The following is a 24927-nucleotide window of genomic DNA, read 5'->3' as shown; positions in this document are numbered from 1 at the left end:
TCTTTTGCCTCTGAGTATACCTACCATCTCTATTTGGGACTGGTGGTGGCAGGGTCGATATGTCAGCGATGGTCGTGACAGGTAGACAAACACCCTTATTACAGGTAACTCCGTACTCCGTATACATTGTGTTGATGTAATGATTTTATTTGTTTGATCTTGTGAAAGCTTGATGGTGATGAATCTGTGTAAACAATCATTGGTTTACAGATGCCCGGCCTGTACAGTGATACCGTTCGCCATCGATTGTCTGATGGCACAATTGAAAGCTGTGTGTGAGCGAAGGAGTGGGCAGAGAGTGTGAGAAGAACGAAGGAGTGGGCAGAGAGTGTGAGAAGAACGAAGGAGTGGGTAGAGAGTGTGAGAAGAACGAAGGAGTGGGCAGAGAGTGTGAGAAGAACGAAGGAGTGGGCAGAGAGTGTGAGAAGAACGAAGGAGTGGGTAGAGAGTGTGAGAAGAACGAAGGAGTGGGCAGAGAGTGTGAGAAGAACGAAGGAGTGGGCAGAGAGTGTGAGAAGAACGAAGGAGTGGGTAGAGAGTGTGAGAAGAACGAAGGAGTGGGTAGAGAGTGTGAGAAGAACGAAGGAGTGGGCAGAGAGTGTGAGAAGAACGAAGGAGTGGGCAGAGAGTGTGAGGAGAACGAAGGAGTGGGCAGAGAGTGTGAGGAGAACGAAGGAGTGGGCAGAGAGTGTGAGGAGAACGAAGGAGTGGGCAGAGAGTGTGAGGAGAACGAAGGAGTGGGCAGAGAGTGTGAGGAGAACGAAGGAGTGGGTAGAGAGTGTGAGGAGAACGAAGGAGTGGGCAGAGAGTGTGAGGAGAACGAAGGAGTGGGCAGAGAGTGTGAGGAGAACGAAGGAGTGGGCAGAGAGTGTGAGGAGAACGAAGGAGTGGGCAGAGAGTGTGAGAAGAACGAAGGAGTGGGTAGAGGGGCGGGGAGAAGAGCGAAAGAGTGGGTAGAGGGTGGTGAGAAGAACAGCAGAGAGAGAGAGAGAGAGAGGGGGGAGAGAGAGAGAGATAGAGAGAGAGAGAGAGAGAGAGAGAGAGAGAGTATTTTTTAAGACTATGTACAGAATGCCGTTATATATACTACTCAAGAGAAGTTAAGGATCACCCAATTCTTTTCTATTACTATAGTTAATCTCTCATGCCATCACAGATTAAAAATAGTATTTTGAAAGAATCTGCTGATCCTTAACTTCTTTTGAGTAGTATACATGGAAATGGCTTTGTGATGGGTTTAACGATCTCTCTCTCCCTCTCTCTCTCTCTCCCTCTCTCTCTCTCTCTCTCTCTCTCTCTCTCTCTCAGAATGTCACTGTGCAGTCGATACGATGGAATTCTAGAGGTATCCGACGTTGTCCGGTAAATGACGTGTATATTTAGTTCATAATAATCATAAGATTAATGCAAGCACGAGTTATCTGCTGAAATGTTTCTGACCTTCTTTCGCGTTACAAATACTATTACAGGGGTCGTAGATAAGGAGGATTTCACAGAGCATAATTGAAATTCGTGACGACTCTCGTTAGTTTCTGGACGGCTGTGATACCATAACACAATGACGATATGATTTACAGCCAGCAAGAACGCACATGCTTACAATGAGTATAACAATAGGTCTTCAGCAACCCATGCTTGTCGTAAAAGGCGACCACGCTTGTCGTAAGAAGCGACAAACGGAAAAGAGCCCGGAAACATATGGTTCAAGTCAAAATAGGTAATTGCAACAGACATAATGTTTGTCACCGATGCGTCAAATTTGGAAATGTTCTTCACATGTCTACCTGATTTTTTGAACGCTTTACTGAGGCTTCGCAAACGTAAAACGCCAAAAAAAACTAACTCCCCAATATTTTAAACAAGTAGGTCTTCAGCGACTAAAAGGCGACTATGCTTGTCGTAACAGGCGACAAACGGAATCGGGAGGTCAGGCTCGCTTGACCACTTGGTTGATGCATGTCATCTTATCCCAATTTTGTGGATCGGTGCTCATGATGTCAATCACTGGATTTTTTGTCCAGGCTCAATGATTTACAGACCGCCGTCATATAGCTGGAACATTGCTGAATGTGACGTTAAACCACAAAAATGAGAGGCATGGGGCTGAGGCACCCAGTGGGTAGAGTTACGTCCCTTAGCCGTGTAAGGAACACGGTCCTGGCATTTTCGTTACCCTATCTGTATCACCGCTGCCACCAGGGAACAAGCAGCCATTTCAGGAATCTTTAAATCTTAAAAATATTCGTTCTAACCCCAAATGTGGTGGAGTGTAAATTTGTGTGTACGTCTCTGCAGGAATGTCATAATAAGTTTGGAAAATGTTTGAGTTTGGAAAATGTTTGAGTTTGGAAAATGTTTGAGTTGGGGAAAGGTTTGAGTTTGGGAAACGTTTGAATTGGGAAAATGTTTGTTTTGGGGAAAGGGCTTGGGTTTGGAAAATGTTTGAGTTTGAAAAATGTTTGAGTTGGGGAAACGTTTGAGTTGAGAAAATGTTTTTTTGGGTTGGGAAAATGTTTGAGTTGGGAAAAGGTTTGTTTTGGGGAAAGGGTGTGAGTTTGGAAAAGGTTTGTTTGGGGAAAGGGTTTGGGTTGAGAAAATGTTTGAGTTTGGAGAAAGGGTTGTTTTGGGGGAAAGGGTGTGAGTTGGAAAAAGGTTTGTTTTGGGGAAAGGGTTTGAATTTGGGAAAGGGATTGGGTTTGGAAAAGGTTTGTTTCGGGGAAAGGGTTTGGGTTGGGAAAATGTTTGAGTTGGGGGAAAGGGTGTGAACTTGGAAAAGGTTTGTTTTAGGGTAAGGGTATAAGTTGGGAAAAGGTTTGTTTTGGAGAAAGGGTTTGGATAGGGAAAATGTATGAGTTGGAGAAAGGGTGTGAGTTGGGGAAAAGGTTTGTTTTGGGGAAAGGGTGTGAGTTGGGGAAAGGTTTGTTTTGGGGAAAGGATATGAGTTGGGAAAAGGTTTGAGTATGGAAAATGTTTGAGTTGGGAAAAGGTTTGTTTTGGGGAAAGGGTGTGAGTTGGGAAAAGGTTTGTTTTGGGGAAAGGGTGTGAGTTGGGAAAAGGTTTGTTTTGGGGAAAGGATATAAGTTGGGAAAAGGTTTGAGTAGGGAAAATGTTTGAGTTGGGAAAAGGTTTGTTTTGGGGAAAGGGGTGTGAGTTGGTAAAAGGTTTGAGTTGGGGAAAGGACTGACTTACTATATCCCAGATGAATTTACCTACGTTTGTATGATCAGATTGGTCCGAGAATGCCGACTATCGGAAAAGCACCACCTTTCTCTCATACCTAATCACGAAACCATTTGCATGATAGTTGAAATTATATGATATTACATAACACTTCCAACTGTCAAACAAAACAGTTTAGCAGGAGAAAGAAGCTTGGGGCGTCACGTCAATCATAATTTGGTCAAACATGAGGGTGAGTCGGTTGAGCATTATTAATTATTGTTTCAGGCCGCCAAGCAGAGCAGCTCTGTGGCTGGTGTCAGCTATAGTCAACACACCTCGGGGGGCACGGGGGGGGGGGGGGGGGGGGGGGGGGGGGCACTCGTCTAAGGCGCGACGATTCGTTGTGCAGAGAAACCTATGATTGGGGCTCGAATCGCGGTTCGCCCCGATTATGTTTCTAGGTTTGTCAGCACAATACCCGTGCTCGTGGGTTTCACCGAAGTGGTAAACGTCTGAGATCTGCATCACTTCGGGCTTTCCTCCCACATTAAGCTGACACGCCGCGATATGACTGGAATGCTGTTAAAAGCGGCGTTAAACCCAACTCACACACTCATTTACCTCCTCGAATATGCTTACGCTGTGAGGAGCTTGTGTCTCACGTACGTCTCAAATCACACTCCGGCGCAGTGCAGGCTAATTTGCATATCACGTGACCGGACTATGACACCACTGTCACAGGTTAATTTGCATATCACGTGACCGGACTTTTCTTTTTTTTGTAAACAAACGCGCTTTTTCAGAAATCAGAACACAGCGGACTAACGCAAGTATCCGGGGGCGCTTTACATATTGTTGTGCATAACTATATATATATGCTACTTCAACAGTGCATGACAATATATCTGTATACATCAAAGTAACGGCATCGCTAGCTCTCGCATGGAACTCTGGGTAGGAGAGTGGTCTCAAATGCCCGGTGATTGTGTTACACACCCGAACATGGCTGATGTATACTAATCAAAAGAAGTTAAGGAACGCGCGATTTTATCATGACTATAGTTAATCTGTCATGGCTGGTGGGTATTGCAACAGACTGCCTTCCAATTTTCGGTGTTCCGTAATTTATTTTGCGTAGTATATGTCGGGTATTACGTGAATGTGTTTAATGTCGGAAACTTTACACTGCTGACAATGTTTTTGTTTTCTTTATTTTGCAGTCATGTGGGTTGTGTTGATGTTTCTCTGTGGTGTCGTGCAGGTTTCAGCTGAAGGTGAGATAATTGTGTTTCATTTTGTTAGTAATCTGCGTGAGACTGTCGCAGGATATGTCACGAGAACGTGATTTGTGTGATGTGTGTGAAACTGTCGCAAGATATATCACGATAACCTGGGGCGGTCGGGTAGCCTAGTGGTTAAAGCGTTCGCTCGTCACGCCGAACACCCGGGTTCGATTCCCGACATGGGTACAATGTGTGAAGCCCATTTCTGGTGTCCCCCGCCGTGATATTGCTGGAATATTGCTAAAAGCGGCGTAAAACCAAACTCACTCACTCACTCATGATAACCTCATCTGGGTGATGTGCCTAAGATTGTCGGCAAGACATACCATGACAACGTCTGTGTAATTTTTGCGTAATAAATGATAGGATATATCATGATAACTTCATCTGTGTGATGTGTGTGAGACTGTCGGAAAGATATATCATGATAACGTCTTCTGTGTAATGTGTGTATGATAATTATAGGATATATCATGACAACGTCTTCTGTGTGATATGTGTGTTATAAATGGTAGGATATATCATGACAACGTCTTCTGTGTAATGTGTGTGTGATAATTATAGGATATATCACGATAACGTCTTCTGTGTGATATGTGTGTATGATAATTATAGGATATATCATGATAACGTCTTCTGTGTGATATGCGTGTATGATAATTATAGGATATATCATGATAACGTCTTCTCTGTGATATGTGTGTTATACATGGTAGGATATATCATGATAGTGTCTTTTGTGTGATATGTGTGTATGATAATTATAGCATATATCATGATAACGTCTTCTGTGTGATATGTGTGTATGATAATTATAGGATATATCATGATAACGTCTTCTGTGTGATATGTGTGTTATACATGGTAGGATATATCATGATAGTGTCTTCTGTGTAATTGGTGTGTGATAATTATAGGATATATCATGACAACGTCTTCTGTGTGATATGTGTGTTATACATGGCAGGATATATCATGATAACATTGTCTGTGTAATGTGTGTTTGATGAATGGTAGGGTGTATCACGATAACGTCTTCTGTGTAATGTGTGTGTGATAATTATAGGATATATCACGATAACGTCTTCTGTGTAATGTGTGTGTGATAATTATAGGATAAATCATGATAACGTCTTCTGTGTAATGTGTGTGTGTGATAATTATAGGATAAATCATGATAACGTCTTCTGTGTAATGTGTGTGTGTGATAATTATAGGATAAATCATGATAACGTCTTCTGTGTAATGTGTGTGTGTGATAATTATAGGATATAGCATGATAACGTCTTCTGTGTAATGTGTGTATGATAATTATAGGATATATCATGACGTCTTCTGTGTGATATGTGTGTTATAAATGGTAGGATATATCATGACAACGTCTTCAGTGTAATTTGTGTATGATAATTATAGGATATATCACGATAACGTCTTCTGTGTGATATGTGTGTATGATAATTATAGGATATATCATGATAACGTCTTCTGTGTGATATGTGTGTTATACATGGTAGGATATATCATGATAGTGTCTTCTGTGTATTTGGTGTGTGATAATTATAGGATATATCATGATAACGTCTTCTGTGTGATGTGTGTGTTATACATGGCAGGATATATCATGATAACGTTGTCTGTGTAATGTGTGTTTGATGAATGGTAGGGTGTATCACGATAACGTCTTCTGTAATGTGTGTGTGATAATTATAAGATATATCATGATAACGTCTTCTGTGTAATGTGTGTGTGATAATTATAGGATATATCATGATAACGTCTTCTGTGTAATGTGTGTGTGATAATTATAGGATAAATCATGATAACGTCTTCTGTGTAATGTGTGTGTGTGATAATTATAGGATAAATCATGATAACGTCTTCTGTGTAATGTGTGTGTGTGATAATTATAGGATAAATCATGATAACGTCTTCTGTGTAATGTGTGTGTGTGATAATTATAGGATATAGCATGGTAACGTCTTCTGTGTAATGTGTGTATGATAATTATAGGATATATCATGACGTCTTCTGTGTGATATGTGTGTTATAAATGGTAGGGTGTATCATGACAACGTCTTCTGTGTAATTTGTGTGTGATAATTATAGGATATATCACGATAACGTCTTCTGTGTGATATGTGTGTATGATAATTATAGGATATATCATGATAACGTCTTCTGTGTGATATGTGTGTTATACATGGTAGGATATATCATGATAGTGTCTTCTGTGTATTTGGTGTGTGATAATTATAGGATATATCATGATAACGTCTTCTGTGTGATGTGTGTGTTATACATGGCAGGATATATCATGATAACGTTGTCTGTGTAATGTGTGTTTGATGAATGGTAGGGTGTATCACGATAACGTCTTCTGTAATGTGTGTGTGATAATTATAAGATATATCATGATAACGTCTTCTGTGTAATGTGTGTGTGATAATTATAGGATATATCACGATAACGTCTTCTCTGTAATGTGTGTGTGACAATCATAGGATATATCATGATAACGTCTTCAGTGTAGTTTGTGTGTGATAATTATAGGATATATCATGAAAACGACTTTTGTGCAATGTGTGTTTGATAAATGAGATGTATATGACATTGGCGTCTTCTTAACGATTCCATAAATATCAAGAATATGAAATGTGTGTTTCAGTATCATGCACACGCCCCATCGACACATCAAGTGCAGTCTACTCTTCCACTTCCGGTTCAGTGTCATTCAACACAGGACCAGGAAGAAGCCATGACACCTGGTGCCCGGATGACACCGACATCCGCCCATGTCTGGACATGGTCCTTCGTTATACCGCCAAACTCAGCTACATAGAGATACACGGTGAGAAACGCGGTATAACGAGGAATATGTAACGCTGTACACAAGTGTTCATATTGGCAGTCTGTGGATGGGTCTCATGTTTATGTAATACAGATTAATCATAAGGAAATGCTTTTATTTATTTACTTCTCATGCGCTTTTATGCAAATACCAGAACCTTTAAACGAAACATAAAAAATAAGAGGATATCATTAATAAAAATGTTATAATGATTTGCGGTTTGATAACGGTGTTTATTTGGTTAAAACCCGTGGTATATTATTTTTTGAGCGCGAATATTGCATTTCTCCAAAGTTTTAATTGTCAAAATGCGCATGAACATTTTTGCCATAAGACTTATTGACTGACTGACTGAAATCAGTTTCACTCAAAATGTCAGAATTCAGTCTTTAGTACAGTAAACTACGGTTATAACGAACACGCTTATAACGAACTTACGGATATAACGAACTTACTTTTTGGTCCCGACTATTTGCTTTAGTTATGCTGTGTATATGCTTATAACGAACTACGGTTATAACGAACTAAATTTAGTAGTCCCTGTGAGTTCGTTATAACCGTACTTTACTGTAGTATCGGAGATTGTACCAATCAGAAAATGGTTACGTCATATTCTTTCAGAGATTGTTCAGTTTAGAATATGATAGCGTCATATCGTGGTCGAGATTGTTCAATTCAGAATATGATAACGTTGTCTCGTGTCAGAGATTGTCCAATTCCGAGTATAATAACGTCGTATCATATCGGAGGTTGTTCAATTCAGAATATGATAACGTTTTATGCTTTTAGAGAGTGTTCAGTTTAGAATATGACTGCATCATATCTTATCGGAGATTGTTTCAATTCAGAATATGATAACGTCACATTCTATCGGAGATTGATCAATTAAGAATATTATGACGTATCGTATCGGAGATTTTCAGTTTAAAATTTGATAGCGTCGTATCGTATCAGTTTAGAATATGATAACGTTATATCGCGTCAGAGATTATTAAAATCAGAACATGATAACGTCACATTCTATCGGAGATAGTTGAATTCAGAATATTATGACATCATATCGTATCTGAGATTTTCAGTTTCGAATAGCCCGCAGACGTTCTGTGCGTTGAGGACGTCGCATGGCTTGTTCATGCACAAACCATGAGTAAAATCACGACTGTATGATAAGAAGAATCAATGAGATTGACAGACATAATGGTCCACAGAGACTAATCGACTTTCTTTGAAAGTATTTTGAAGGGGTTTGGTGTTAAGTTTTACAGACTTAAACGTTCTTGCGTAGGATGTTTGTCGTCAACACGTGTCTTTATTCTGTAACTTAGTTTTACCAGACCCGTGAAAATCCGGTCTTCAGCAACCCATGCTTGCCGTAAAAGGCGACTATGCTTGTCATAAGAGGCGACTGACGGGATCGGGTGGTCAGGCTCGCTGACTTGGTTGATACATGTCATCGATCCCAATTTCGTGGATCGATGCTCATGATGTCAATCACTGGAATTTCTGTCCAGACTGTATGTATTACACACCGCCGTCATATAGCTGGAATATTGCTGAATGTGACGTTAAACCACAAACATCAGAGGCACGGGGCTGAGGCATCCAGTGGGTAGAGTTACGTCCCTTAGCCGTGCCAGGAACACGCTCCTGGTATTCTGGTTGCCCTATCCGTATCACTCTCTCTCATCCCCATCTTCATCCCTGTGTTTGTTTTCCGTAGGTGAATCCACTGCTGGGAGAAGTTGTCGTGTCGACAGATTATGGCTGGAAGCCAATAGGACAAATTCCATAGAACTGGGCGTGAGTTTACTATATAATAATGTGAATGGAGCTTAATGTCACGCATGTACGTGTGTGTGGCTGTTTGTACTCGTCCGGACTGGGTTTATAGCGCTGACCGACTGGGATACAATACCGCAGTTGAAGATGAATACTCCCCCTTTGGATGAAACACTAGCAACAAATCACTTTTGGTGAAGTGAGGTGAAGCGGTATTTCCCCTTAATACCCAGCGCCAGGCAGGGCAACATAAAGTACCATATTTTAACGTCTTTTGGTATGATGCAGCCGCGCCTGGGGATCGAACACCGACCTTCCGCTCTGCACCGCTCTATCTACTGGACCACGGTCGCCTCCACAGGGCAAGGATAGCTGTACAAATCCACTCCATTATGGATGCTTTATGAGCTGTTCTATAACTCCTTTTATTTCAGACCGCCTCCGTGGTCTAATGGTAGAGCGTCCGCCAGGAGAGCGGAAGGTCCGGGGTTCGATTCCCGACCGCGTCATACCAAAAGACGTTAAAATATGGTACTTGTTGTTACCCTGTCTGGCGCTCGGCATTAAGGGGCTAAAACAAGGACTGGTCGGCTCGGAGTCAGTATACTGTGTCTGAGTGGGGTATTCATGTTAAACTGCGGCATGGTATCTCAGTGAGCTAGCACTATAAATCGGCATCAGTCTGGACTAGTACAAGCAGCCACACACACACACATGCATGCACGTCACTATATAAGTGCAATAATCTTGGACGCGACGTTAAACCCAATTTCACCTCACCTCCTTTTATTTCATTTCATTTCATTTGTTATATGGCTGAAATAATGCTTATGCGACGTTAAATTTTAACTCACTCGCTCATTTGATTGTTGTTTAACGCCGCACTCAGTAATATTCCAGCTAAATGACGGCGGTCTGTAAATAATCGAGTCTAGACCAAACAATCTAGTGATCTAGCAACTCGTTGAAGATCGTCCCTCGATAGCTTGGAGTGAGTGAGTCATTATGGTTTTACGCCGCTTTTAGCAATATTCTTGTGATTAACATCATGAGCATCGATTCACGCAATTGGGGATACGATGACATGCATCTACCTAGTCAGCAAACCTCACCACCCGATCCCGTTAGTCGCCTGTTACGACAAGCATCGTCGCCTTTTACAACCAAGCATGGGTTGCTGAAGACCTATTCTACCCCGGCTCTTCACGGGTCTGTACAATAAACTACGGTTATAATGAAAGGGACAAGTAATTTTAGTTCGTAATATCCGTTAGTTCGTTATAAACGAATTTTACTGTATATGCTTTTGCAGCAAAATGGGGTGGGGTAGCCTTGTGGTTCAAGCATTCAACTCATAACGCCGAAGACTCAGGTTCGATTCCCACATGAGTGTAATTTCTGGTTTCCCCGCCGTGGTATTGCTGGATATTGCTAATAGCGGCGTAAAACCACTCATTATAACTCGAATAAGATATGAGTGTCTTAAGGGTTTTTATCCATTTGAGATAATCATATGTTGAAATTCGATAGGACGATGGAAAACAAGATGGAAATCTGGTATATAAAAAATAGAAAAAATCTCTTTCCGGGGTATACATGTCTGTATTTCCCATCCCCTGGACGTAAACTGACATATATGCTTTCCACAGAGAGCGAACGGCACCAATTCATTCACGAGCCGCCCGTATCCTGCCCTTGAGAGCCGCCTCTTTCAGATAGCCATATCCAAGAACAACAACTGTTGCTTCCGGTTTCTCCTGAAGGGATGCATTGTGGGTAAGTATGTGTAATATGACGTTAATATGACGTTGACGTTTTCCGTTTGATTTGATGGATTGTTAATCCTGATTTTGACGGAAACTCAACTTGGAGCCATATCGAAAGGCTCTTTTTGACACTTTTGACTCTGGGTGTACACCAAAAACGTGTTAACGTTATGTCTTGCACAGGTTGAGTGGATTCCTCAAAATGTTTTTTTGACAGAATTGTTTTCAGAGGAACAAAATGTCTTGAAGCAAAGACCGGAATAATATTCTGTCTCAAACAAACATCCGTATGTTGACTTACCTTGTAGTCAGTATTTTGATATAACTACACTTAGCTTTCGAGGGTCTGTTTAATGTCAAACCGCCAGGGTGGTCTAGAGGATGGAACTTCTGGCCGGAGACCGCCTCCGTTGTCTAGTGGATAGAGCGTCACGCCGGAGACCGCCTCCGTGGTGTTGTGTATAGAGCGACTGCCCAGAGACCGCCTCCGTGGTGTAGTGGATAGAGCGTCACGCCGGAGACCGCCTCTGTGGTGTAGTGGATAGAGCACCTGCCCAGCGGTCGCCTCCGTGGTGTAGTGGATAGAGCCTCTGTCTGGAGACCGCCTCCGTGGTCTAGTGGATAGAGCGTCACGCCGGAGACCGCCTCCGTGGTGTAGTGGATAGAGCCTCTTTCTGGAGACCGCCTCCGTGGTGTAGTGGATAGAGCGTCACACCAGTAGTTGGATCTGCTGGCCGCCAAAATACTAAAAGTCGTAAATAAGATGGTACATGTTGTTACCCTGCCTGACGTTGTTCATGCTCTCAACCACTGGTTACTAAATAGACTAGACTCCAAACGGGTGAGGTGAGGGAAATTAGGTTTAAGGTCGGGTATAAAATTATTTCACCTCCATAGCGACCTGCAAGTTTTATAGTGCTTGCCCACAGAGACATCTTGCCCGTGTCTAACATGGATACCTCACTCAGACACAGTTTACTGACTCCGAGCCGACCAGCCCTTGTTTCATCCTCTTACGTCGAGAGCCAGGCTGGGTATCAATGAGCACCATCTTTTATTCAATTCTTTATTTCAGTATAAAGGCCATAGGCCCACGTACAAATACTCATTGAAAAATACAGTATGAGGCAGATGACAGAGGGTATTAAGTGACAGTATTTCGGATTGCAAGTGCTTCCAGTATATACTTAACACAATTAGTTACAATACTAGTGCGGTTACAAGATAATAGAGTATTATATTTAAATAAGGTAGGATTGGAAGAGTAATAAATAGGTAAATACTTATTTCTTAAATATCTGTAACATGGGCAGACAAGCATAAAATGAAACTCATCTTCAATTTCCTGTAAATTACAATATCTGCACTGCCTATTACAGTACTCTATACCGCATCTTCTACCTAAATTTACCATCAATGGCAACTCGCCAATTCTTAACAAACAAAACATACGCCTATAATGACGGCTTGTGATTTCACAGAGATACTTTTCAACTGTTAGCAATGACTTATATTTTTTATCTTTTATTAACGTCTTTAGGTATGATGTGGCTGTGGAACGTACCACAGATCACCCGCTCTCCCGACAAACGCTCTATCTACTACCGTGACTTCTAAAATTGATCCATCTAAGCTAATACCTTAGAGGCTGAAATGGTAGCAAGCTCGGAATCTATAACGGAATGCCATTTTTTAATGTCAGGAATCGAACCACCGACCTTTCGTTTTCCGGGCAGACGCTCTAACCTCTAGACCACGGAGGCAGTCTCCCGGCAGACGCTCTATCCACTAGACGACGGAGGCGGTCTCCAGGCAGACGCTCTATCCACTAGACCACGGAGGCGGTCTCCCGGCAGACGCTCTATCCACTAGACCACGGAGGCGGTCCACTACCTCAATAAAGATCATATGAAGATAGTTGTTTCCTTGCATATCACACAGATACTGACAGTGTTATCAACAGAACCCCGCAGAGACCAGCAGAAACAACGCGCGGTCTTGGCGCCGTTCCTTCTGACGGACGTTTTACCTCTCCTGACGTCACGCCTCCCATGATTGACGTCAGCACAAACGCTAGGGCCACGCCCCCCTCGGATCAGGACGATGTCGCCGACAAGCCTTGCAGCTGTTGTGAAGAAGAGGCGTTCCGAAGTATGTATTATTTTTATTTTTTAGACTTTGTTTGGGTGTCTGTTGTTTAACGCCGTACTCGTCAATATTGCACTATATGAAGGCGGTCTGTAAAAAAATCCAGTCTGGACCAGACAATCCAGTGAGCATCGATCCAGGCAATAGGGATACGATGACATTCATCAACCAAGTCAGAGAGCCCGACCACCCGATCCCGTGAGTCGCCTTTTAAGACAAGCATGGGTGGCTGAAGATCTTCACGGGTCTTTCTAAATAAGAATTGACTCCAGTATGTAATTTGTTAATGGAGGTATAAACTATGAAATTCTGCACAGACCGGTTAGGACGTTTGTAACTCTGTATACACTGAACACGCATTGAAGTCAATTCTAATAATAAAAACCTCAACAATAATAACATAATAAACTTCTTACTTAATTATTAGCACAAAAAACAAAACAATTATGAACATGGTACAACAGTAGGAAACAAGGGACATCGGGAATATTTCCCAAGAGCACTGAACATTTGAGAAATGTATGTAAATTTACCAATATAATGAGTTCTAAAACTCTTCATCCTAATGTTATTTTATACATGACCGCCTCCGTGGTCTAGTGGTAGAGCGTCCGCCAGCAGAGCGTCCGATCCCCGGCCGCTTCATACCAGAAGACGTTAAAAGATGGTACTTGTTGATACCCTGTCTGGCGCTCGGCATTAAGGGGCTAAAACAAGGACTGGTCGGCTCGGAGTCAGTATACTGTGTCTGTGTGGGGTATTCATGTTAAACTGTGGCATGGTATCTCAGTGAGCTAGCGCTATAAATCGGCATCAGTCCGGACTAGTACAGGTTACATACAACCAAATGTTTTCCCATAGACTTCTATAGTAACGTTATGATTTTTTTTTAAATAACTAAGCATTCAACAGCTATTACCTGTACGTGTGTGCACAGTTTGGCCTTAGAGCAGCAATAAAAAAAATAAAAATGACTAGCTTAGCCAGCTCCTTTTCCGAGTACCGGAAGCTAAACACACCACCCCCAGTTTCGCACCAAATGTCACCTACTTGAAAATAGCTGTGGTCACATTCAGCATAAGTCATCATGTGTGAAAAAGACAGTACTAAATATAGAAAAACATGGTCAGTTTTAATAACTGGATGGATGTACATTTGAAAGACATAAAAATCTTACAGAATATCCTCCAATCACAGCCTGCAGATATCTCTCGATCTGCACTGAAGGCCTACGAAAACCGCACTCTCCAAACTGGTACTGATTTGGTGTAGTAGAACCTACAAGAAGCCACACACACATGCACGTCGCTATGTAAGTGCAATAATCTTGCACGCGACGTTAAACCCCATTTCACCTCACTTTTTGTATACAAGCAGTGTGTGTATATTATGCCTTAAATTGTTCTATGTATATCATCTATTGTTAGTTATATAGCGGACTCTTTTATCACCGCGGCTGGTTTTCAGTTAATAGATGCATCTTAATCTGTTCAACGCAATCCTGCAACACGCCTCGGAAGCATTTGTCCGTTGTGGGCGTGGCCTCTTGTTTTGGGGTTTATGGAAAAATAAAAAAAGCAAAAATATTTGCTCATTGACACATGTTTTAACTATTGTAATACAAATCACTTTAAGATTGCGCAAAGAAGAAGGGGTACTCAGGTTTGCAGAAGAAGAAAAACAAAGAGAAAGACGGAGAAGAGGTTAAAAAGGTGATTAGCGTGGTATATATTGAGTATGAGAAAAGGGCCGTGGCCACATCGAGACTCAATTAGAATACAAAGGTTTCACACATTATTTGTCAGTCCAATATCCTTTAATTTATATGCACTGAGTCTTGGTCAAGCGATGCTCTAGCTTTGTTTCTATGAAGTCTTCATCTTTGGTCTCGGGGGGCACGGATGGCCTAGTCGTCTAAGGCGCCGCCATTCGCTGTGCAGAGTTGCGTCGCTTGGGCACGCCAGAAACCTGTGATTGTGGGTTCGAATCCCGGTTCGCCCCGTTTATGTTTCTGGGTTTGTCAGCACCATACCCGTGCTCGTGGGTTTAACCGAAGTGGTAAACGTCTGAGACATGCATCACTTCGGGATTTCGTCCCTAATTAAGCTGACACGCCGTGATATGACTGGAATACTGTTAAAAGCGGCGTTAAACCCAACTCACTCACTCACTCTTTGGTCTCGACGGCAGCGATCTGCTCACTGTTACCTGTAGAGGTGAAGGTCAAGAGAGTGAGGGGCGTGGCAAGGGGCGTGGCAAGTAAGTTAAAACCACAATCGGCAGCTGTAGCCAGCCACTCAGGACGCGTGAACAGGCACTTTGCCTTGAGGCAGTACCACGCGTGATAAGAGCTTTCCTTGGTGTGATTCCTTGACAGATTTGCTTAACTGACACACTTATGTGGCATTGTATTGCCAACTGATGGTCCGACCTCGCCAGCAAATAGACAGGCCATATTACCCCTTCACTGTCCCAGAACACAGAAGTCCGAACTTGAAGTCACCCGATTTTACTTCTTTGGTGTCGTGAGGCCACATGTTTCCACTGTTGCTCTGAAATTTATAAAAGTGATGGCCCCAAGTGTCACTGGCGTCTCAACCTTATCACGATGCGCTGATAACGGGTCAGAAGTCTTGTATGTGTTCAGTCGGGTCAGCTTCTGACCTGGTATCATTCTTGGTACCCTTCTTGTGGACAGCTTGCCCAAACGGAATGTGTCAGTGCAGTTCAGTTCAGTTCAGTTCAGTTCAGTTCAGTTCAGTGTGATCTGGGGTGGAATAGGTCTTCAGAACCTTGCTTGCTGTAAGAGGCGACTATGCTTGTCGTCAGAGGTGACTAACGGGATCGGCTGGTCAGACTCGCTGACTTGGTTGATGCATGTCATCGATCCCAATTGCGTGGATCGATGCACATGATGTCAATCACTGGATTGACTGGTCCAGACCCGATTATTTGCAGAATGCCGTCATATAGCTGGAATATTGCTGAGTGCGGCGTTAAACAACAAACAAACAAACAAACAATTAAGATGGACTGTACGGAAACAAAACTGACCCAAAAGGACCAGTGATATGCTGAATTGTAACCCGTCGTTCAGCCGTGAACATACAGCGGGTATCCGAGTTTCAGATGTAGCACCTGTAGCATCTGTAGGACGACCAGACCTAGAGGCATCGCCTGTACGAATTCTCAGGGCGGTCGGGTAGCCTAGTGGTTAAAGCGTTCGCTCGTCACGCCGAAGACCCTGGTTCGATTCCCGACATGGGTACAATGTGTGAAGCCAATTTCTGGTGTCCCCCGCCGTGATATTGCTGGAATATTGCTAAAAGCGGCGTAAAACCATACTCACTCACTCACCCACTGTACCAATTCTGCCTCGTTTAAGTTATATCCCGTAATAACACGTTGTGTCCATAAGACGATATGTTACAAAATTCCTTCTATGTGAGGCTCAGAACCAGTTAAATGGCCTGAAAATGTCTTGAAATCGCATGTAACTGATATATTCTCCAGGCAAAGAAAACACGCGCGCCAACGGCGTCCGCTGCAATGGCAGAAGTCCACGCGTTTCTCCGCCGGAGGGCATCTCGGCGGAAGGGCAAGAAAGGCGACCTTGAACTTGAAGCGGCGGAGGCGTTGCTGTTCACCGTCCTTGAAACAGACGTCGATGTCACAAATCTGGACAGTGATGCCGGTAATCTCACAATGGTCAGTCGAAGTTGTTGTTTGCTGATTGATATGATAGTAATTTGAGGTGCTGCTTAAAACGATAATTTGTATGGCCTTTTTTAAACACCCTTCACCATGCATAAACGCACAAGGATGAAACCCTGTCTCTCAAACTGTCTCTTCAAGAAGCCATTGCATTCAACTATCATAGAGTCATTGATATAGGTCTAAGTATATTGTGGCCGCCTTCGTAGGCTAGTGGATAGTACACCAAAAGACGTTAAAAGATGGAACTTGTTGTTACCCTGCCAGGATAGGTACTAAGGGTTTAATCGAGGACTGGTGGGTTCGGAGTCAGTGTACTGTGTCTGAGTGGGGTATTCATGTTAAACTGCAACATGGTATCTCAGTGGGCTAGCACTTTAAATCAGCATCAGTAGAATAGGTATTTGAACTGTGGTACACAGTCGCACGCGCGTAGCTATAAAAGAGTTATCCTATTTCACTTCACCTAATGTGATCTGTAACTTGTGATTTATCATTTCCAGGGCGTTCTGGAGGCGGTTTCGACAATGATGTCCATAGACGTGGGTATAGCGTAGTTTACCTCCACATTAGATGTGCTGTAGGTCAGCGGTAGATTATCTCTTGATCAGTTGAAGATTTATATGTTGATCAACTGTGAATTACCTGAAGATCAGCTGTAGATTGCCTGTAGATTATATATATATAATTATTAGATTATATATATATAATAAGATGTAGTTTACCTTTAAATAACCTGTAGATAACTTTAAATCAACTGTATATTTATACCTGTCAATCAACTGCAGGAAGACCCGTGAAGATCCGGGGTAGAATAGGTCTTCAGCAACCCATGCTTGCCGTAAAAGGTGACTATATGTTTGTCGTAAGAGGCAACTAACGGGATCGGGTGGTCAGGCTCTCTGGCTTGGTTGATGCATGGCATCATATCCCAATTGTGTAGATCGATGCTCAAGACTCGATTATTTGCAGACCGCCGTCATATAGTTGGAATATTTCTGAGTGCAGCGTTAAATAACAAACAAACAACGAACTGGAGAAAACCTGTAGTTCGGCTGTAGATTACCTGTAGATCAGTTGTAGTTACCTGTAGATAAGCTGTAGATTACCTGTAGGTCAGCTGTAGAGTACCTGTAGATCAGCTATAGATTACCTGTAGATCAGTTGTAGATTACCTGTAGATCAGCTGTAGATTACCTGTAGACCGGCTGTAGATAATCTGTAGATCAGTTGTAGATTACCTGTAGATCAGCTATAGATTACCTGTAGATCAGCTGTAGATTACCTGTAGATCAGTTGGAGATTACCTGTTGATCAGCTGTAGATTACCTGTAGATCAGCTGTAGATTACCTGTAGATCAGCTGTAGATTACCTGTAGATCAGTTGTAGATTACCTGTAGATAAGCTGTAGATTACCTGTAGGTCAGCTGTAGAGTACCTGTAGATCAGCTATAGATTACCTGTAGATCAGCTATAGATTACCTGTAGATCAGTTGTAGATTACCTGTAGATCAGCTGTAGATTACCTGTAGACCGGCTGTAGATAATCTGTAGATCAGTTGTAGATTACCTGTAGATCAGCTATAGATTACCTGTAGATCAGCTGTAGATTACCTGTAGATCAGTTGGAGATTACCTGTTGATCAGCTGTAGATTACCTGTAGATCAGCTGTAGATTACCTGTAGATCAGCTGTAGATTACCTGTAGATCAGTTGTAGATTACCTGTAGATAAGCTGTAGATTACCTGTAGGTCAGCTGTAGAGTACCTGTAGACCGGCTGTAGATAATCTGTAGATCAGTTGTAGATTACCTGTAGATCAGCTATAGATTACCTGTAGATCAGCTGTAGATTACCTGTAGATCAGTTGGAGATTACCTGTTGATCAGCTGTAGATTACCTGTAGATCAGCTGTAGATTACCTGTAGATCAGCTGTAGATTACCTGTAGATCAGTTGTAGATTACCTGTCGATCAGTTGTGGAGTACCTGTAAATCAGCTATAGATTACCTGCAGATCAGCTGTAGATTACCTGTAGATCAGTCGTAGATCAGCTGTAGGTTACCTGTAGATCAGTTGTAGATTACCTGTTGATCAGCTGTAGAAAACCTAAAGCTGTAGATTACCTGTAGATAAGCTGTAGATTACCTGTAGGTCAGCTGTAGATTACCTGTAGATCAGCTTTAGATAACCTGTAGATCAGCTGTAGATTACCCGTAGATAAGCTGTAGATAACCTGTAGATCAGCTGCAGATTACCTGTAGATCAGTTGTAGATTACCTGTAGATCAGCTGTAGATTACCTGTAGATCAGCTGTAGATTACCTGTAGATCAGATGTAGATTACCTGTAGATCAGTTGTAGATTACCTGTAAATCAGCTGTAGATTACCTGTAGATCAGCTATAGATTACCTGTAGATCAGTTGTAGATTACCTGTAAATCAGCTGTAGATTACCTGTTGATCAGCTGTAGATTACCTGTAGATCAGCTGTAGATTACCTGTAGATCAGCTGTAGATTACCTGTAGATCAGATGTAGATTACCTGTAGATCAGTTGTAGATTACCTGTAAATCAGCTATAGATTACCTGCAGATCAGCTGTAGATTACCTGTAGATCAGTCGTAGATCAGCTGTAGGTTACCTGTAGATCCGTTGTAGATTACCTGTTGATCAGCTGTAGATAACCTAAAGCTGTAGATTACCTGTAGATAAGCTGTAGATTACCTGTAGATCAGCTGTAGATTACCTGTAGATCAGCTGTAGATTACCTGTAGATCAGCTGTAGATTACCTGTAGATCAGCTATAGATTACCTGTAGATCAGTTGTAGATTACCTGTAGATCAGCTGTAGATTACCTGTAGATCAGCTATAGATTACCTGTAGATCAGCTGTAGATTACCTGTAGATCAGTTGGAGATTACCTGTTGATCAGCTGTAGATTACCTGTAGATCAGCTATAGATTACCTGTAGATCAGTTGTAGATTACCTGTAGATCAGCTGTAGATTACCTGTAGACCGGCTGTAGATAATCTGTAGATCCGTTGTAGATTACCTGTAGATCAGCTATAGATTACCTGTAGATCAGCTGTAGATTACCTGTAGATCAGTTGGAGATTACCTGTTGATCAGCTGTAGATTACCTGTAGATCAGCTGTAGATTACCTGTAGATCAGTTGGAGATTACCTGTTGATCAGCTGTAGATTACCTGTAGATCAGCTGTAGATTACCTGTAGATCAGCTGTAGATTACCTGTAGATCAGATGTAGATTACCTGTAGATCAGTTGTAGATTACCTGTAAATCAGCTATAGATTACCTGCAGATCAGATGTAGAATACCTGTAGATCAGTCGTAGATCAGCTGTAGATTACCTGTAGATCCGTTGTAGATTACCTGTTGATCAGCTGTAGATAACCTAAAGCTGTAGATTACCTGTAGATCAGCTGTAGATTACCTGTAGATCAGTTGTAGATTACCTGTAGATCAGTTGGAGATTACCTGTAGATCAGCTGAAGATTACCTGTAGATCAGTTGTAGATTACCTGAAGATCAGTTGTAGATTACCTGTAGATCAGCTATAGATTACCTGTAGGTCAGCTGTAGATTACCTGTAGATCAGCTTTAGATAACCTGTAGATCAGCTGTAGATTACCTGTAGATAAGCTGTAGATTACCTGTAGATCAGCTGTAGATTACCTGTAGATCAGCTGTAGATTACCTGTAGATCAGCTGTAGATTACCTGTAGATCAGCTATAGATTACCTGTAGATCATCTGTAGATCAGCTGTAGATTACCTGTAGATTAGCTGTAGATTACCTGTAGATCAGCTATAGATTACCGGTAGATCAGCTGTAGATAACCTATAGCTGTAGATTACCTGTAAATTCCCTGTAGATTACCTGTAGATCGGCTGTAGATAATCTGGAGGTCAGCTGTATATTACCTGTAGATCAATTATTGATTATCTGATTTGTTTGCAAATCCACTGTCGATTACTTGTAGATCAGCTGTACATGAATTTGTATATAAATTTGTAGATCAGTTCTATATCTACTCTGTGACAAGCACAGATCTAGATCATCTGCAACTCAAATGCAAATAAATTGTAGACCAACTCTATGTCCGCTTCATATTTGATTGAAACTGCACATCAGCTGTAGATTACCTGCCAAAAACATGGCAGTTGCCTCCAGCTGATCCAGACACGAAACTGAAACTTGTATTGTTCCAATAGCTTTTACAGTCGTTAAAGGTTAAATTTGTTTGTTCGTTAAGTCCCTTTTACAGAGGATTGTCTGGTCCAGACTGGATAATTTACAGACCGCCGCCATATAGCTTGGAAAGTGCTTAGTGGGGCGCTGAACAAAAAGATTCTACAATGCCTCGAAATATCCATTAGTGAGTCCATAGCATCTGTCCTGGAATCTTTCAGGCACCCGGTTCTCGTCGCCGTCGGCGTCAAAGAATGGTTCTTGCTGCTGACAGATTTCTCCGAAAGCTTGAACCGGCACTGCTTAAAGACAGGACGAAACTCACCCTCAAGAAAAGCAACTGTAGTAAGATTTATTGTTTTGTATACATCATAGCCATTGTCTAGATGTAAAACGTCTCTCGGAGATCCTTTGGAAGAAAGATAGTTCCACGGTATCTCCAACCGATCAGTGCTGACATCAGCGGGACATTTTTGTTCTTGTAACCCTTCCGTGGTCCATTCGGTTAAGGCGCGAAATTCGTTGTGCAGAGTGGCGTCCCTTTGCGTACCAGGAACCTATGATCGGAAGTTTCAGTGGTAAACATCTGAGATCTGCATCACTTCTGGGATTTCCTGTCACGTCAAGCTGAAACGACGTCATATAACTCAAATACTGTTCAAAGCTGAGATAAACCAATCTCACTTACTCACTCCTCCCACATCAAGCTGACACGCCGTGATATAACTGAAATATTGTTCAAAGCAGAGTTAGACCCAACTCACTCACTCACTTCTCCCACATCAAGCTGACACGCCGTGATATAACTGGATTACTGTTCAAAGCAGAGTTAGACCCAACTTACTCACTCACTTCTGCCACATCAAGCTGACACGCCGTGATATAACTGAAATACTGTTCAAAGCAAAGTTCAACCAATCTCTCTCACTCACTTCCCCCACATCAAGCTGACACGCCGTGATATAACTGAAATACTGTTCAAAGCAGAGTGCAACCAATCTCTCTCACTCACTTCCCCCACATCAAGCTGACACACCGTGATATAACTGAAATACTGTTCAAAGCAGAGTTCAACCAATCTCTCTCACTCACTTCCCCCACATCAAGCTGACACACCGTGATATAACTGAAATACTGTTCAAAGCAGAGTTCAACCAATCTCTCTCACTCACTTCCCCCACATCAAGCTGACACACCGTGATATAACTGAAATACTGTTCAAAGCAGAGTTAAACCCAACTCACTCACTCACTCCTCCCACATCAAGCTAACACACCGTGATATAACTGAAATACTGTTCAAAGCAGAGTTCAACCAATCTCTCTCACTCACTTCCCCCACATCAAGCTGATACATCGTGATACAACTGAAATACTGTTCAAAGCAGAGTTAAACCCAACTCACTCACTCCTCCCACATCAAGCTGACACACAGTGATATAACTGGAATACTGTTCAAAGCAGTTTTAAACCCAACTCACTCACTCTTCCCACATCAAGCTGACACACCGCGATATAACTGGAATACTGTTCAAAGCAGAGTTCAACCCAACTCACTCATTCAGTCTTCCCACATCAAGCTGACACGCCGCGATATAACTGAAATATGAATCACACGATAGCAATGGCGGACGACTGACTGCTTTCTGTAACTGACAAATACTAGCTAAACTCTTGATTGATATCAATGATGTCTTCAAAATACATATTATTCATTATGTCTGTCACGGACTAATGGCAGATTTATTTTCAATGATGTCAGGTCATGCTTTATGTCTGGCAGTTATCCGAGGAAATGGCACTTCCGTTTCCGGTAATGGCCGCCAGCTCCAATATCACATAATCAATGTCTGTACTTGATTGATGTATCTGAGGCATATTTGAGATTTTCTGTGATAGATCGAGATGTTTAAATGAGACATCGTTAATTTGTATTGAATCACAAATATTCCTGGCTATTGATTCAAGATGATTGATTCTCGTCCTGTGATATTTACGATACGTTGACTCCAGGATCATAATTTCTTTATCATAGAATAACTAAATCAAGCGCTCATAAATAAATGCCACAGCAATCCACCCTATTTAGCTATATTGATAGTAGCGGGTTGATCAATTAGGCCTAACGTCTATGTTTGCATCTTCTTATCACTGGTTCCTGTTGGGTGACCTCATTTACATATCTGTGAACAATTTACTTGCCTTTGCATGTGTTTGTGACGAGTGCCCCCGCGGGGTAGGATACACTCACCTCTTCGCGAGTACCTGGTATCAGCACTATTTGATAGTTTCTCACAGACAAATCTTCAAGATCTATTGGGAATCCTACAATGGACTTCTAATGTTTATGGAAACAGTTTTGTTATTTTTATTCATCGCATCGACAACACTGGCATTTGTATGTTATATCACACAAATAAGGCAAGATAATAGTTTTCTAGGTCTTCGTTCGTCTGAAGACCCAGACTCGTATGATTAGGAGGCAGTTTCATAGCATTCCTCCGATATGTGCGTTTTTCAAGAAATATCCATTTTCCTAGCGATAACATCATCATTGAGTTTTGATCACGTGATTACAATTCGGGGAGGACTCGGCAGTTAGGGGACTGCGTGCGTTTATATTTAGCAAGAAGCTGTCAGTAGTACGTATCCTGCACAGGGTGCCTAAGTGTGGTCATTGTGAGTGAGTGAGTTTGGTTTTACGCCGCTTTTAGCAATATTCCAGCAATATCACGGCGGGGGACACCAGAAATGGGCTTCACACATTGAACCCATGTCGGGAATCGAACCCGGGTCTTCGGCGTGACGAGCGAACGCTTTAACCACTAGGCTACCCCACCGCCCCAGTGTGGTCATTGACTGCCGAAGCTTACCATGATAGAGTGAGTGAGTGAGTGAGTATGGTTTTACGCCGCTTTTAGCAATATTCCAGCAATATCACGTCGGGGGACACCAGAAATGGGCTTCACACATTGTACCCATGTCGGGAATCGCACCAGGGTCTTCGGCGTGACTACCATGATAGAATTCACGTGGTCAAAACTTACAAAAAATTATCCCCCAAAATATTCATATTTTGTTTCAGTATATTTTCCCTTTTCAGAGTTTCATGCTCAGAGACTTGAGAGGAGGAAGGCAGCCAGGTTTCAGTTTGACAGGGTGTCCGTTATAGTTCCTCCGCTTGAATCTAACGGTAGGTCACGAGGCCAGGTTTCAGTTTGACATGGTGTCCGTTATAGTTCCTCCGCTGGAATCTAACGAAGCCAGATGTCATCACTGATTTTCAGTGGTTAATTATTCACATAATTTTCCACGCTGTTTAGTCTTTCGCGCCTAATGGGTGAGTGAGTGAGTTTGGTTTTACGCCCCTTTTAGCAATATTCCAGCAATATCACAGTGGCGGACACCAGAAATGGGCTTCACACATTGTACCCATGTCGGGAACCACCAGGCTACCCGACCGCCCCCGCGCCTAATGGAATCTGTTTCGGCAGTTAACCAACATTGATTATTCTCTAGCCTGGACGTTTTGAAGTAACAATTAAAAAAATGGTAAGTAACTCCATGGCGCTTCTTGTGTGGCGGGGCGGTCGGGTAGCCTAGTGGTTAAAGCATTCGCTCGTCACGCCGGACATCCGGGTTCGATTCCCGACATGGGTACCATGTGTGAAGCCTATTTCTGATGTCCCCTATCGTGATATTGCTGGAATATTGATAAAAGCGGCGTAAAACCACACTCACACACTCACTCTTGTGTCGCATTATAATAGTTTACAAATAAAACAAACCCCGGGACAGATTGATACAGATCTAGGTCTGTGAGAGAAGGAGTGGTTCTCATAGGGTAAGTATCAAGCAGACATGGTTTTCAGGGCTCTAAATCAGGAAAGGAATGTTCATCCTCTCCTCATTTCTAAGTCTGGTTCTGAGTTTGTTGACAAAAAGTCAAGTTTTATTCCATTTTGTTCTCAAGATACTTCTTGATTTTCGTCGGAGCCTACGTGCAAATAC

The 24927-nt window shown here is 42.3% G+C and overlaps 1 protein-coding gene across 1 annotated transcript in view; it reads left to right on the top strand.

Annotated features, from left to right (window-relative positions):
• Window positions 1-4384: 4384 nt before the first annotated feature.
• The window catches only part of LOC139457500 (uncharacterized), a 48812-nt gene continuing 28269 nt past the window's right edge, over window positions 4385-24927 (top strand). The window contains exons 1-10 of the mRNA XM_071238887.1: window positions 4385-4436; window positions 7111-7293; window positions 9014-9093; window positions 10722-10848; window positions 12753-12989; window positions 14622-14698; window positions 16500-16694; window positions 17204-17242; window positions 21139-21262; window positions 24020-24109. Coding sequence (XP_071094988.1) covers window positions 4385-4436; window positions 7111-7293; window positions 9014-9093; window positions 10722-10848; window positions 12753-12989; window positions 14622-14698; window positions 16500-16694; window positions 17204-17242; window positions 21139-21262; window positions 24020-24109 — 1204 coding nt within the window. The remainder of the gene's footprint in view (window positions 4437-7110; window positions 7294-9013; window positions 9094-10721; window positions 10849-12752; window positions 12990-14621; window positions 14699-16499; window positions 16695-17203; window positions 17243-21138; window positions 21263-24019; window positions 24110-24927) is intronic.

The sequence above is a fragment of the Haliotis cracherodii genome, unplaced genomic scaffold (assembly GCF_022045235.1).
Source record: "Haliotis cracherodii isolate W230 unplaced genomic scaffold, xgHalCrac1.p SCAF_12, whole genome shotgun sequence".
Classification (NCBI taxonomy): Eukaryota; Metazoa; Mollusca; class Gastropoda; order Lepetellida; family Haliotidae; genus Haliotis; species Haliotis cracherodii.
The sequence above is the reverse complement of the archived record's forward strand: the minus strand, read 5'-3'. Positions and strand labels throughout refer to the sequence as shown.